This window comes from Macaca nemestrina, chromosome 12 (genome assembly GCF_043159975.1).
Source record: "Macaca nemestrina isolate mMacNem1 chromosome 12, mMacNem.hap1, whole genome shotgun sequence".
Classification (NCBI taxonomy): Eukaryota; Metazoa; Chordata; class Mammalia; order Primates; family Cercopithecidae; genus Macaca; species Macaca nemestrina.
In genome coordinates, this window is record NC_092136.1 from 1,081,793 (window position 1) to 1,095,577 (window position 13,785).

General features: G+C 61.9%; 1 protein-coding gene across 1 annotated transcript in view; it reads left to right on the top strand.

Moving 5' to 3' along the window:
• The first annotated feature begins 1,609 nt into the window (after positions 1-1,609).
• LOC105469836 (mucin 5AC, oligomeric mucus/gel-forming) overlaps positions 1,610-13,785 on the top strand; it is a 42,694-nt gene continuing 30,518 nt past the window's right edge. The window contains 16 exon segments of the mRNA XM_071075877.1: positions 1,610-1,682; positions 3,808-3,885; positions 4,770-4,829; positions 5,188-5,449; positions 5,823-5,937; positions 6,249-6,339; positions 7,170-7,279; positions 7,393-7,606; positions 7,694-7,819; positions 8,262-8,379; positions 8,580-8,718; positions 9,707-9,817; positions 10,313-10,382; positions 10,471-10,608; positions 10,691-10,855; positions 12,779-12,873. Coding sequence (XP_070931978.1) covers positions 1,610-1,682; positions 3,808-3,885; positions 4,770-4,829; positions 5,188-5,449; positions 5,823-5,937; positions 6,249-6,339; positions 7,170-7,279; positions 7,393-7,606; positions 7,694-7,819; positions 8,262-8,379; positions 8,580-8,718; positions 9,707-9,817; positions 10,313-10,382; positions 10,471-10,608; positions 10,691-10,855; positions 12,779-12,873 — 1,965 coding nt within the window.

The following is a 13,785-nucleotide window of genomic DNA, read 5'->3' on the forward strand; positions in this document are numbered from 1 at the left end:
CTCATTTACTCATTCATTCACCCATTCATTCACTCACTGACTCATTGACTCATTCACTCACTCATTCCCTCATTCACTTACTCATTTACTCATTCATTCACCCATTCACTCAATCACTCATTCACTCATTCATTCACTCACTCACTAACTCATTCATTCACTCACTCAATCATTTTCCCTTTCCCCACACTCCTGCCACATATGAAGTGCTCTTTTTCCAGGAACCTGGGCTAAGACAGGACCTGGGGAAGGAAAGGCACAGAAATGGAGACGTAGGTGATCATAAGGAGCTTGGGATGGGTCCTTGGAGAGCTGGAAGCAAGTGCTCAGAACAGCCTGGAGGCACCTCTTCAATCCTAATCCCTCTGCAGCAGGGCAGATCGCCCAGCCCAGCCTCTCCCTTTCCTGCCGTTCCTCCCATGGGAGACTTCCTGGTTGGACCCTCCATGTAGGCAGTGGAGCTGCTGACCTTGGCTGGGGAGTATGTGGCTGCCTGCGAGGGAGAGTCCAACCCCAGTGTCCTACCACACACCCGTGATCTGGGCAAGTGTTCACACAACAGCACTTTTTCAGCCGGAGCCCTTCAGGCCAAAGACTCACTGGGACCTTTCTGTACTGGGACTGCTGGGACCAGTCAACAGCTTCCTGTCCGGAGGGTACTGAGCATTTCTGGATCTGGGTGGCCCGAGACCATCATGTAAATGGAACTGGCCCTGCCCACCTGGGACCAGGAGACTGAAGCACAGGTGGACTCCTGGGCAATGCTGGGAGGGGCTGCATGGTGAGGGAGGGGTTCTGTCACTTGCCTGGAGGCTGCTGCCAGGAGCCTCTCTCTAGGGAGGGTGAGGCTGGCTGGCACCACTTCAGTGGCAGCATGTGGCTGCCTTGAGGGACGCCTTGGCTCACTCACTCACTCATTCACTCATTCATTCACTCACTCAATCATTTTCCCTTTCCCCACACTCCTGTCGAATATGAAGTGCTCTCTCTCCAGGCACCTGGGCTAAGACAGACATGGGGAAGAAAAGGCACAGAAAGGGAGACGTAGGTGACCATAAGGAACTTCGGACTGGGCTGGGGCTGGCCTCTCCCTCCCAGGCAGCCACACATTCCCCAGCCAAAGTCGGCAGCTCCACTGCCCACATGGAGGGTCCAACCAGAAGGTCTGCCATGGGAGGAATGGCAGGAAAGGGAGAGGCTGGGCTGGGCCCCCCGTCCTGCTGCAGAGAGTTTAGTGTCAAAGAGGTGCCTCCAGGCTGTTCTGAGCACTCACTTCTGGGCACCAGGAACTCACAGGTTGCTGGGCATGGCACGGTACCCAGGAAGAGTCTAGAGTGGGGTATGTGGGGAGAACCCCTGCAGGCCAGGGCTTGGGGGAGCCCTCGGAAACTGGCAGACACACCCATCTCTGCCTGCCACCGGCCGCGGGCCAGCCCGCAGTGAGCACCCACTGTTTACTCGGGTGAGGGGGAACCACAGGCCCCGCCCCGCCTACCCATGTGAAGCTCGGGGCCGGAGCCAGCTCTGGGGCTACAAAAGGCTCCTGCAACCTTGGGTCCCTCCTCAGAGGCTGCTGAGGGACAGGGCACTCTTCCCCGCCGTCCACACGATGGGTGTCGGCCAGAGGAAGCTGGCCCCACTCTGGACCCTGGCTCTTGCTCTGGCCTGCACCCGGCACACAGGTACGGCTCGGTCCCTGGCCGCTCTACTAGTCTTGGGTGGTGCGGTACTGAGTGGGCCTCGGGCAGCTCAGTCTTTGCCCTGGGTTCCGAGCATGTGCCATGAACGGCGCCCAGCAGCAGAGCCCCTGCCTGTGGCCCTGGCCACCAACGAGCAATTTCCACTTCGTGGGGTTGCTAAGGGATCTCCGGGCTTCAGGGACCTCTGAGGCTGGGCCATTCACTGAGGCAGGGAAGCAGGAGCTCAGGTCTCCGGCTTCCCCTCCCCGCCTGGATCCCTGCACTTATCCCCGGCGGCCGACAGTGCCTGGCCCACAGTATCTCCAGCGGCTCACGGCCCCCGCTGGGCCTGGTCAGGGCATCAGCCCCAGGCACCTGCCCTTGCACACCCCACACGTGCCCAGTTTACCAGCTCATGTTCCCTGTCTGGGCCTCGATGGGGGTCTCCTGGGGGCGTCTCAGCCTCTGAGCGAGGATGTAATGGTGAGGTCCACAGGGGAACTGTTTCACCCCCGGCCTAAGGCTAAGAGGGTGATGGGGGCTAAGAGGGTGATGGGGGCTAAGAGGGTGATGGGGGCTAAGAGGGTGATGGGGGCTAAGAGGGTGATGGGGCTAAGAGGGTGATGCGGGAGGCTCCAGGCCCTGTGATCTGAACGGCCCCTCGCTGGACCAGTAAGTCCCTGCCTCTGCTTCTAGGGGACACCTGGGCCTGGGTCTGCTGGTGACCATGTGCCCCTGTCAGGGGAATGCCTGGGGTTGGGTTGGGGGAGTGGGTGCTCCTGGGCTCCTGGAACAGCAGGGCAGGGACCTCAGCACTGCTGAGACGGCCACATGGCCCACCCAGGTCCCTCGCCCAGCCCTGTCCCCAGCCTCTGGCCCTCTGCCAGGCAGTCCCAGAGCAAGAAGAACCGTCTCTGGTGTCTCCGTGCTGCCCTTGGCTGTGGCCCAGCCGGACTCTGCCCCCCCCATCCCTCGTCTGTACCACTCTCATCTCAGAAGCAGGAATTCTCTCCCAGGGCTGCTCCCAGGAGAGGGCAGGGCTGGGGCTGGGCCTGCGGGGCTCAGAAGGTGGGGGCAGGCCTGGGCCAGGACGGGGTAAGTGAGGCTCAGGCCACTGTCTCTGTCTCTCCAATGGGGCTTGCAGATGCTAAGGGCCCCTCTACCCACCGACTTATTTGATGCGCTGGGCCCCACTGGGGGCAGAGGGTATGGGGGTGAGGGGGGTCTCCCAGCCTGGCCTGAGGACCCCTATGACAGGCGCGGGAACTGGGAAGCTGGGGCTGGGATGCAGGCGAATCACAGCTTTCCCCAAGACCCCCTCTCTGCAGGGTCCTGGGCTGGGCCGGGCGCCCCCCCCACCATGCTGGCACTGTGTGGGGTTGTGCGAGGCTGTGCGGGGCTGGGGGCTGGTCCCACCATGCTGGTTCTGTGCAGGGATGTGTGGGGCTGGGGTCTGGTCACCATGCTGGCTCTGTGCAGGGCTGTGCAGGGCTGTGCAGGGCTGTGAAGGGCTGGGGTCTGGTCACCATGCTGGTTCTGTGCAGGACTGTGCGGGGCTGTGCGGGGCTGGGGGCTGGTCCCACCATGCTGGTTCTGTGCAGGGATGTGTGGGGCTGTGCGGGGCTGGGCTGGGATCTGGTGACATTCTGCACAGTCTCCATGGAACCTGGAGATCAACCTCCTGCAAGATCTGCTGCTTGTAGGGAGGCAAGGTCCTCCAGGCGGTCTTGGGGCCGACCCCTCCCATGCATTTGACTGCTCCAGCCCCTCAGTGGGATCACTGTAGTGGGCGGGGGTCCCGAGTGTGGAGGCCAGGGCCTGGCATGCTCTGCAGTGAGTGGGAATGAATAGATGGGGATGCCAGATTGGGGCAAAGGGTCCCGACACCACCTGCTCCATGGGGCCAGGTTGAGGGGATGCTCCTGGAGGGTCTGGGCTCAGACTTCCGACTCACATGGACAGAGGCCCCCTAGGACCTCCAACCCAGCACAGAGAGAGCCCTCGCCACAGGCCACCTGCACACACCATGGCCTCCTGATCCTCTGGTGTCCGCGCTGCATCTGTGGTCGCAGCCTGAGCCCCCTCAGCCACCCTGCATCTGGGCTCAGCCCCCCTCCTCTTTCTGCAGGCCATGCCCAGGACGGCTCCTCCGAATCCAGCTACGAGCACCACCCTGCCCTCTCTCCCATCGCCCAGGGACCTGGTGGTGAGTCTGAGCGTCCGGCCCCCACCCTAAGCCTGTCAGATTCCACCCTCCACTGAGTGGCACGGCTCCCAGGGGCACTGATTTTAGGGAGGCTCCCCAGCTGGCCACCGCTGAGGACCAAACCTGGGGGGACAGGAGGACACCCCACATCCATGACCCTGGTCGGTCACACTACCTGCCTGTCCTTGGGCCAGCCCCCTGCAGCACTCAGGCTCTGAAGGAGTTGCAGGGCGGGGCAGGCTGGCTGTGCCCATGTCCTGTGGGTGCCGGCCACCCTCCAGGGATCTGGAGCTGGGTCCTGCCTCAGTGTCCCCCCTGTTCACCTCCTGGCACTTCAGCAACACAGGTATCTCCCTTGGCGCCGGCCGTCCCGGTGTGGATTGTGCTAGCGGGAGCCCGTGGGGGCCCAGCAGCCCTGGCAGAGGTGGGGCAGGCGAGGGCAGCCAGAGTCGGGGGCTTCTGGCAAACTCTCAGATTGCATTTCTCCAAATCGGGCCAGATGTGCCTAATCTCAGCACCCAAGAGACTGACTTGAGCCGCTGATGCAGACTCAGGTTCTGAGGCCCATGGGTGTGAGAGAGCTGGCAGCCCCTGAGGGCTTCTTCCTGGTGACAGCCGGGAGGAAGCAGAAAGTCACACTGAACTCAGGGTGTGCGGCTCAGGGTGCGCGGCTGCAAACACACAAGGTGCAGATGGAACTCAGGGTGTGCAGCTGCAAACACACAAGGAGCAGATGGTAGGTGGGGTGGGGGGGGGTGCAACACGCGGCAGAATCCAGAGTTGGTTTCAGAGCCAGGAGCCGGGACCCACAGACGCTGGAACATCTCTGGCTGTAGAAGCCCCGCCCCACCTGGGGGCCGGGCTACCAGTCCCTGTCTCCGCAGGGGTCCCGCCCCGTGGGGTGACTCTCTTCCCGCCTCTGAGGACCATCCCCGTGGTACGAGGTGAGTGGAGCCCCGAGGCCTGGGTGGGGAAGGGGCCTAGCTTTGCTGAGCTCCCCGCTCAGGCCTGGAGGTGCCTGGTGGAGAGGGGCCCCAGCTTTCCAGGTGGCCACTGGGTAGGTATTGGAGCCACTGGGTAGGTATTGGAACCAGAGGGCCTAGCACCTCCCTGCACACGTTTCTGGGACTTCTCAGACACAGGAAGGACCCCTGGGTGCCCCGTCCAGGGCAGCAGCACCTCCTGCAGGACGCTGGGGTGGGGCAGAAAGTGCAGGGCAGGGGCAGGGGTGCAGGGCAGGGGCAGGGGTGCAGGGCGAGGGTGAGGGCGACGCTCCCAAACGCCATGCTGCTTCCACCGTAGCCTCCAACCCGGCACACAACGGGCGGGTGTGCAGCACCTGGGGCGACTTCCACTACAAGACCTTCGACGGCGACGTCTTCCGCTTCCCCGGCCTCTGCAACTACGTGTTCTCTGAGCATTGCGGCGCCGCCTACGAGGACTTCAACGTCCAGCTACGCCGCAGCCAGGAGTCAGCAGCCCCCACGCTGAGCAGGGTCCTCATGAAGGTGGATGGCGTGGTCATCCAGTTGACCAACGGCTCTGTCCTGGTCAACGGCCGCCCGTGAGTCTGGGCTCTCGGATGGTGGGGGCCACGCGGTGTGTGGGGACGGCATTCCTGGGGGGTCACGGGGGCATGGCAGTCCTGGGGAGGATGTGTACTTCTTGGCAAGCCCCTGAGAGCGGAGCTGGACATGGGTCCTCCCTGGTCCCCCAAGCTGGCCCACCGAGCTGGATCCCCTCCTGGGATCCCCAGGCTCTTATTCTGCCCCTTCCTAGCTTCTTGTGACCCCAGAGCTCCAGAAGTCGCTGTCCCCATCCCAGACGTGACTTCATGGTCACAATGACCGTGTCCCGTTTGCGACCACAGGCATCTGCCCTGCCTGGGATCTCTCCTCACCGTGCTCCCAGCCCCTCAGCCCTGCCTCCCTCCGCAGGGTCCTGCTGCCCTTCAGCCAGTCTGGGGTCTTCATTCAGCAGAGCAGCAGCTACACCAAGGTGGAGGCCAGACTGGGCCTTGTCCTCATGTGGAACCACGATGACAGCCTGCTGGTGAGGCTGGGGGGTGGGGGTGTCCCGGTGTGCACCTCCAGCCCTCGAGGGTTGGCCCGCTCCCACAGCCTCTCCAGAGAGGGTAAAAGGTGCCCTGGGCCCAGTCAGGGTCAGACCCCACCCCACACAGCAGGCAAGAACAGGTGCCCAGACACCAATGCTGTCCCGGGGTCTGTGCCCCCAGGATGGAGACTGCTTTTGGGGGTGTCTCCTCCGTGGGCCTCGGCCCCTCCTCAGAAATCTCAGGCTTGAGCCTCATCTGTCCATCCGCCCTTGGTGGGGACGGGTGTCTGATGTCTCCTCCGTTGCAGCTGGAGTTGGACGCCAAATATGCCAACGAGACCTGTGGGCTCTGTGGAGACTTCAATGGGATGCCCGTGGTCAGCGAGCTCCTCTCCCACAGTAAGGCCCCATGGCGCCGTCAGCCCCTTCCTCAGCGTCCCCTGGGGGCTCAGTGTTGTGTGCACACACACCCTCCGACGCTCTGGCACACACATGCACAGATGCATGGAGGCAGCTGCCCTCCCTCCCAGCACAGCACACACCTGTACACACGCGATCCCGAAATGCTGGCCTGTCTCAGGGGTGCAGGCTGGGAGCAAATCACCCGTTGAGCCCCTTGCTCTGTGTGGCTGCTCTGGGTGGTGACCCGTGACCGCACGCCCTCTCCTGAAATGACAGACCTGCCTCCTTCTTGGTCTTTGAGTCTTTGCCGTCAGGCTGTGGCCTTGCAAATGTGACCTGCACCAGCCAAGGCCCCACTCCCCACCTCTCCCCGCCAGGCCTGTGAAGCCCCATACAAGCCCCGAGTACAGGATGTCCCTCTGTGGGGAACTGAGTCTGCCTGGGTGTCCAGCAGCCCTTGGCAAGGCAGGCCCAGCGCTGGGTTGGCTGGGTTCTGTGGACTGGGAGGTGCTCAGGTTCCCGCCAGCCTGGCAGGAGACCAGGGTCCTGGGTCAGTTGAGGACTCAGCCGGCAGCCCCCAGTGACTTGGACACCAACCTCCTGGGCTGTTTCTCTCCATCATTCCAGACCCCCGAGGGTCCTGCAGCATGCATGGGGCGGCCAAGCAGGCGCAGCCAGGACAACTCAGGCATCCAGAGGGGACAGGAGCCACTGATGGCCCTTCTAACCCCACCCCAGGGACCCGGCCGTGGGGGCTCTGCTGCTTGGGTGCTGGGCTGAGGGGTACTGGGACCTGCAGGCAGAGCCCACCTCCGTGCTTCCCGCAGACATCAAGCTGACTCCCATGGAGTTTGGGAACCTGCAGAAGATGGACGACCCCACGGAGCAGTGTGAGGACCCTGTCCCTGAACCCCCGAGGAACTGCTCCACTGGCTCTGTAAGCCCTGGAGGGAACAGGGGCCCGGCACGGTGAGGAGGAGGGGTTGTGAGCCTGGGAACCAGTCCAGATTCCCCACTGAGGACTCAGTCGGGCTGTGGCCTTTGTTCTAGGGCATCTGTGAGGAGCTCCTGAATGGTCAGCTGTTCTCCAGCTGTGTGGCCCTGGTGGACGTCGGCAGCTACCTGGAGGCCTGCAGGCAAGACCTCTGCTTCTGCGGGGGCACCGACCTGCTCAGCTGCGTCTGCCACACCCTCGCGGAGTACTCCCGGCAGTGCGCCCACGCCGGGGGGCAGCCCCAGGACTGGCGGGGCCCTGACCTCTGCCGTGAGTGTCCCGGCGCCCTGTCCCCCAACCCCTCTGGCAGGGAGGGCCAGGGCGGGCGGACGTGAGCCGTGTCTCTGCCTCCCGCAGCCCAGACGTGCCCCAGCAACATGCAGTACCACGAGTGCCGCTCCCCCTGCACAGACACCTGCTCCAACCAGGAGCACTCCCGGGCCTGCGAGGACCACTGTGTGGCCGGCTGCTTTTGCCCTGAGGGTGAGGCTCCCCCGCCCCTGGGAAACACAGATGCACCCTGGGAACTAGGGGGCTGTGCTCCCATGGCCAAGCCTCAAAAGAAGGATCCCAGTCCTAGTGTCCCAGGCCCCTGAGGCTGGCTGAGGCCCCTGTCCCGGGCCCCTGAGGCTGGCTGAGACCCCTAGCCCGAGATGTCCCGGGCCCCTGAGGCTGGCTGAGGCCCCCGGCCCAAGGTGTCCCGGGCCCCTGAGGCTGGCTGAGGCCCCTGTCCCGGGCCCCTGAGGCTGGCTGAGACCCCTGTCCCAGGCCCCTGAGGCTGGCTGAGACCCCTAGCCCGAGATGTCCCGGGCCCCTGAGGCTGGCTGAGGCCTCAGCTTGCTGTAGGGCTGCCATGTTGTTCCCCTGCACCACCCACCACATGGAGATAGCAGGAGCCCATCACAGGCCTGCCTGACCCATGCAGGGACGGTGCTCGATGACGTCGGCCAGACCGGCTGTGTCCCTGTATCACAGTGTGCCTGCGTCTACAACGGCACTGCCTATGCCCCGGGGGCCACCTACTCCACAGACTGCACCAACTGGTAGGTCCCGGCCCCCCTCCAGGCCCCCAGGATGTGCTATGGGACGGACCCGCTGGGGGCTGTGACCCAGGCTGGCAGGCGTCCCTCATCCGGGCTGTGATGTAGGCAGGCCTGGGTGAGACCCGGTCAGCCTCTGACACGGAGGCTGGAGGCTGGTCTCCTGGGACCAGCAACCACACGGCACCGTCTCTTGCTCTCAGCACCTGCTCCGGAGGCCGGTGGAGCTGCCAGGAGGTTCCATGCCCGGGTACCTGCTCTGTGCTTGGAGGTGCCCACTTCTCGACATTTGACGAGAGGCACTACACGGTGCACGGGGACTGCAGCTATGTGTTGACCAAGGTAGGCACTGGCTGCCTGGGGTGCTCGCCGGACAGACGGGGCCCACGGCCAGCCTCCCACAGGCTCCCGCAGCTTGGCTGCATGTCACTGCTGCCCCGGGGTGACCCTTGGGGGTCACTGATGGTGAGACCTCAAGGAAGCACCCCAGCTCCCCAGCGCTGGTCCCCACAGGGGCACGAAGGCTGCAGCCCACACCCAGGGCTGGGCCCCACAGGGGCATGAAGGCTGCAGACCAGAGCCTCCAGTCCCACCCAGCACTGGGCCCTCCACACCTTGGGCTATTTATTTAAGACTTTACTGTTGAGAATAGTTTCAGGTTTACAAAGAAATTGAGCCCAAAGTACTCCCGCTCCAACACAAAGTCTCCCCAGATGATACCCAGCACCCAGTACACAGTCTCCCCAAGATGAGACCCTGCCTTGGGGTAGAGCCTGCACTGGTGCCCTCACCTCCCAGGTCACTGGCGCCCTCACCTCCCAGGTCACTGGTGCCCTCACCTCCCAGGTCACTGGCTCCCTCACCTCCCAGGTCACTGGCGCCCTCACCTCCCAGGTCACGGTTGACATCGGGGCCCCTTGTGGTGGTGAAATCCCGCAGCTTTGGACAGATGTGCAGTGTCCTGTTCCTGCCAGGCAGTTTCACGCAGTCGGCTCCACTGCCCTCAAACCCCTTGGAGCTCGGCCTCCTCACCCCTCCCTCACCCAGCCCTTGCCATCCACTGGCATTTGTGCCTTCTGAGAGCTGTCCTTCCCAGAGGGTCCTGTAGTTGGCGTCGCAGAGTGTGGCCTCCCCACGGTGCATGCAGATTTCTCTGTGTGCCTCGGTGTCCACACCTGGCGGCCTCCTAGCACACCTCCCCCTCGGGGGCTGGGATGTTGGAGTGGGGGTTTCTAGTGAGGGAGAGGAGCACAGCCGGGTGGAGGGGCAGGGCCAGGCGGGCTGGGCGCTGGGCGGAGTGTGAGGACCCCTGGTGTGTCCGGTTCTGCAGCCCTGTGACAGCAGTGCCTTCACTGTACTGGCTGAGCTGCGCAGGTGTGGGCTGACGGACAGCGAGACCTGCCTGAAGAGCGTGACACTGAGCCTGGATGGGGCGCAGACGGTGAGTGGAGCCTGGCAGGGCAAACCCTGGGAAGGGGGGAAGGGGCCTGTCTCTTCTACAAGTCACCTCTGCCCAAGCCCTTCGTCCTCGGCGTGAACAGCGAGAGGCGGGGATCCTCCGGCAACACTGGCTGCATCCATTACTTATGGGTCCACGTGACTGTCCCTAAAGGAGCAGCTCAGGGCTGGGCCGCCCGGGCCGCCATACCCGACCCGAGGGGCCCCGGGAAGGAGGGACTGGGTGCATCTGCGGCCAGCTTGGCTTCTCCGCTGAAGTCAGTTTACGTTTAGTGAATAACTTTGGTTTTTACTAAAGAATAAAAAGCATGGTACTCACAGAAAACTCAGAAAATCAGGGCGAGCACAAAACCACCTTGTAGGACCCACAGCCACAGGCAAAGGCCTCCCAGGCACCTGCAGGCACATTTCACAGCCTCCGCGGGGCTGAGTGCGGCGAGCCTGCCCCGCTCTCACACGTCTGTCTGGCGGCCCTCAGGTGGTGGTGATCAAGGCCAGCGGGGAAGTGTTCCTGAACCAGATATACACCCAGCTGCCCATCTCTGCAGGTGAGGGCGGCAGCCTCCTCCCCACCCCCGGGCTGCCTGGGGTCCCGCCCCACACCCCCAGCAAAACCCTTGTCCTTTGTGTCCCCAGCCAACGTCACCATCTTCAGACCTTCGACCTTCTTCATCATCGCCCAGACCAGCCTGGGCCTGCAGCTGGACCTGCAGCTGGTACCCACCATGCAGCTGTTCGTGCGGCTGGCGCCCAAGCTCCGAGGGCAGACCTGTGGTAAGAGGGCTGCCTTCGGGGTCTGGAGCCCACCCACTCTGGCCGGGGCACATGGCCCTCACCCTGCCTAACCCACCCCCAGGTCTCTGTGGGAACTTCAACGGCATCCAGGCCGATGACTTCCGGACCCTCAGTGGGGTGGTGGAGGCCACGGCCGCGGCCTTCTTCAACACCTTCAAGACCCAGGCCGCCTGTCCCAACATCAGGAACAGCTTCGAAGACCCTTGCTCCCTGAGTGTGGAGAACGGTACGTGTGTCTGTTCAGCTCGCCTTTGTGCTGGGCGCCTGGCGCTGGTTCTCCCGCTTCCATTTGGCACTGCAGGCAGCGTGGAGGCCGGCCCTACGTGTGCCTGTGAGCCAGGTGGGGTGGCTCACGAAGGGGCCCAAGGACAGGCTCATGGTGGGCGCCTCGCCCGGCTTATATGGAGCTTCAGGAATGTGGGGCATCTGCTTCAGGGTCAAAGAAAGGGTGCGAATCTCTGTTGGTCGATATCGGCCCTGACTGCCTACCCCTGCACGGGGTGGGGTGGTGGGGACGTGGGGAATGGATTCACCCACTCACCCACCCATTCACCCACCCACTCACCCACTCACCCACTCACCCACCCATTCACCCATTCACTCACCCATTCACCCACTCACTCACCCACTCACTCATTCACCCACTCACCCACTCACCTACTCACTCACTCATCCACTCACTCACCCATTCACCCACTCACTCACCCACTCACTCATTCACCCACTCACCTACTCACCTACTCACTCACTCATCCACTCACTCACTCACCCACTCAACCATTCACTCATTCACTCACCCATTCACCCATTCACCCATTCACCCACTCACTCACTCACCCACTCACTCACCCATTCACCCACTCAACCATTCACTCACTCACCCATTCACCCTCTCACCCACTCACTCATTCACCCACTCACCCACTCACCCACTCACCCACTCACCCACCCATTCACCCATTCACTCACTCACCCATTCACCCACTCACTCACCCACTCACTCATTCACCCACTCACCCACTCACCTACTCACTCACTCATCCACTCACTCACTTACCCACTCAACCATTCACTCATTCACTCACCCATTCACCCATTCACCCAGTCACCCACTCACTCACTCACCCACTCACTCACCCATTCACCCACTCAACCATTCACTCACTCACCCATTCACCCTCTCACCCACTCACTCATTCACCCACTCACCCACTCACCCACTCACCCACCCATTCACCCATTCACTCACTCACCCATTCACCCACTCACTCACCCACTCACTCATTCACCCACTCACCCACTCACCTACTCACTCACTCATCCACTCACTCACTCACCCACTCAACCATTCACTCATTCACTCACCCATTCACCCATTCACCCAGTCACCCACTCACTCACTCACCCACTCACTCACCCATTCACCCACTCAACCATTCACTCACTCACCCATTCACCCTCTCACCCACTCACTCATTCACCCACTCACCCACTCACCCAGTCACTCACTCACCCACTCACTCACTTACTCATGCACTCAACCATTCACTCATTCACTCACCCATTCACCCATTCACCCAGTCACCCACTCACCCACTCACTCACCCATTCACCCACTCAACCATTCACTCACCCATTCACCCACTCACTTACTCACTCATCCACTCACTCATCCGCTCACTTACTCACTCACTCACTCACTCAGTCATTCACTCCGCCCTCGGAGCTTGGGCGCCAGCCGTGGGGAGGTGGGATCCTATCTCGCTGGCTCTTACCTGCTTCCTGCAGCCTGGGAAGCCTGGGTCCAGTGAGCCCAGTGGAGGGGCCAGAAGGACCTCAGTTTGTCTGTCCAGAGTGGGGGTCACTAGCTTCCCTGGAAGGCGGCACCATGAGAGGCTGTGAGGGGCTGGATGGGACATGCAGGAAAACGAGAGAAGCCTCAGCTCTGGGTGTCGTACCCTGCACTTGGGGGAGCTTTCCCTCGGGGAGGGCGCCGCACCACCCAGGCTGAGTGTGTAGCAGGATGTAGGGCCCAACGCCAGACTGCCCAGAGAAGCTGGCGCCCCAAACCCCACACCAGGGGCCAAGCTGGGTGGGATGAGTGTGCTGCCTGATCCTAATCCTAACCCTAACCCTCCTCTGTCCACAGAGAAGTATGCTCAGCACTGGTGCTCGCAGCTGACCGATGCCAACGGCCCCTTCAGCCGGTGCCACGCTGCCGTGAAGCCGGACACCTACTACTCGGTAGCATCTGCCGCCTCTTGGCCCAGTGGGGCTCCGGCCACTGAGCCTCACAGCTGCCTCCAGGAGGGCTGGGAGGGCACTGGGGGGGCTCGGCAGTCAGTACCAACCTTTCTAGGCTGTGATGGGCACCAGGGGCTGGGACCCAGCCTGTCTGTCCAGCTCCATTCCCCACGTCCCCAGCCCCCCCATTCACTCATTCTCACGTTCACCACTCACCCACTCACCCACCCATTCACCCACCCACTCACCCGTTCACCTGTTCACCCATCCACTCACTCACCCATTCACTCACTCACCCACTCACCCATTCACTCACTCACCCACTCACCCATTCACTCACTCACCCACTCACCCATTCACTCACTCACCCACTAACCCATTCACTCACTCACCCACTAACCCATTCACTCACTCACCCATTCACTCACTCACCCACTCACCCATTCACTCATTCACCCACTAACCCATTCACTCACTCACCCATTCACTCATTCATCCACTCACCCATTCACTCACTCATTCACTTACTCGCCTTTTCATTCACTCATTCATTCGTTTCTTCACTGACTCATTCACTCATTTACCCACTCACTAATTCCTTCACCTACTCATCTACTTACTCATTCACTCATCCGCTCACTCATTTACTTACTCATTCACGAATTTCTTCACTCACTCATTCACTCATCCGCTCACTCACTCACTCATTCACGAATTTCTTCACTCACTCATTCACTCATTTACTCACTGATTCCTTCGCCTACTCATTCACTCACTCACTCACCCACTCATCTACTCAGTCATCCACTCACTCATCCACTCATTCACTCATCCACTCACTCACTCATCCACTCACTCACTCATCTACTCACTCACTCATTCACTCACTCACCCACTCAGTCATTCACTCAC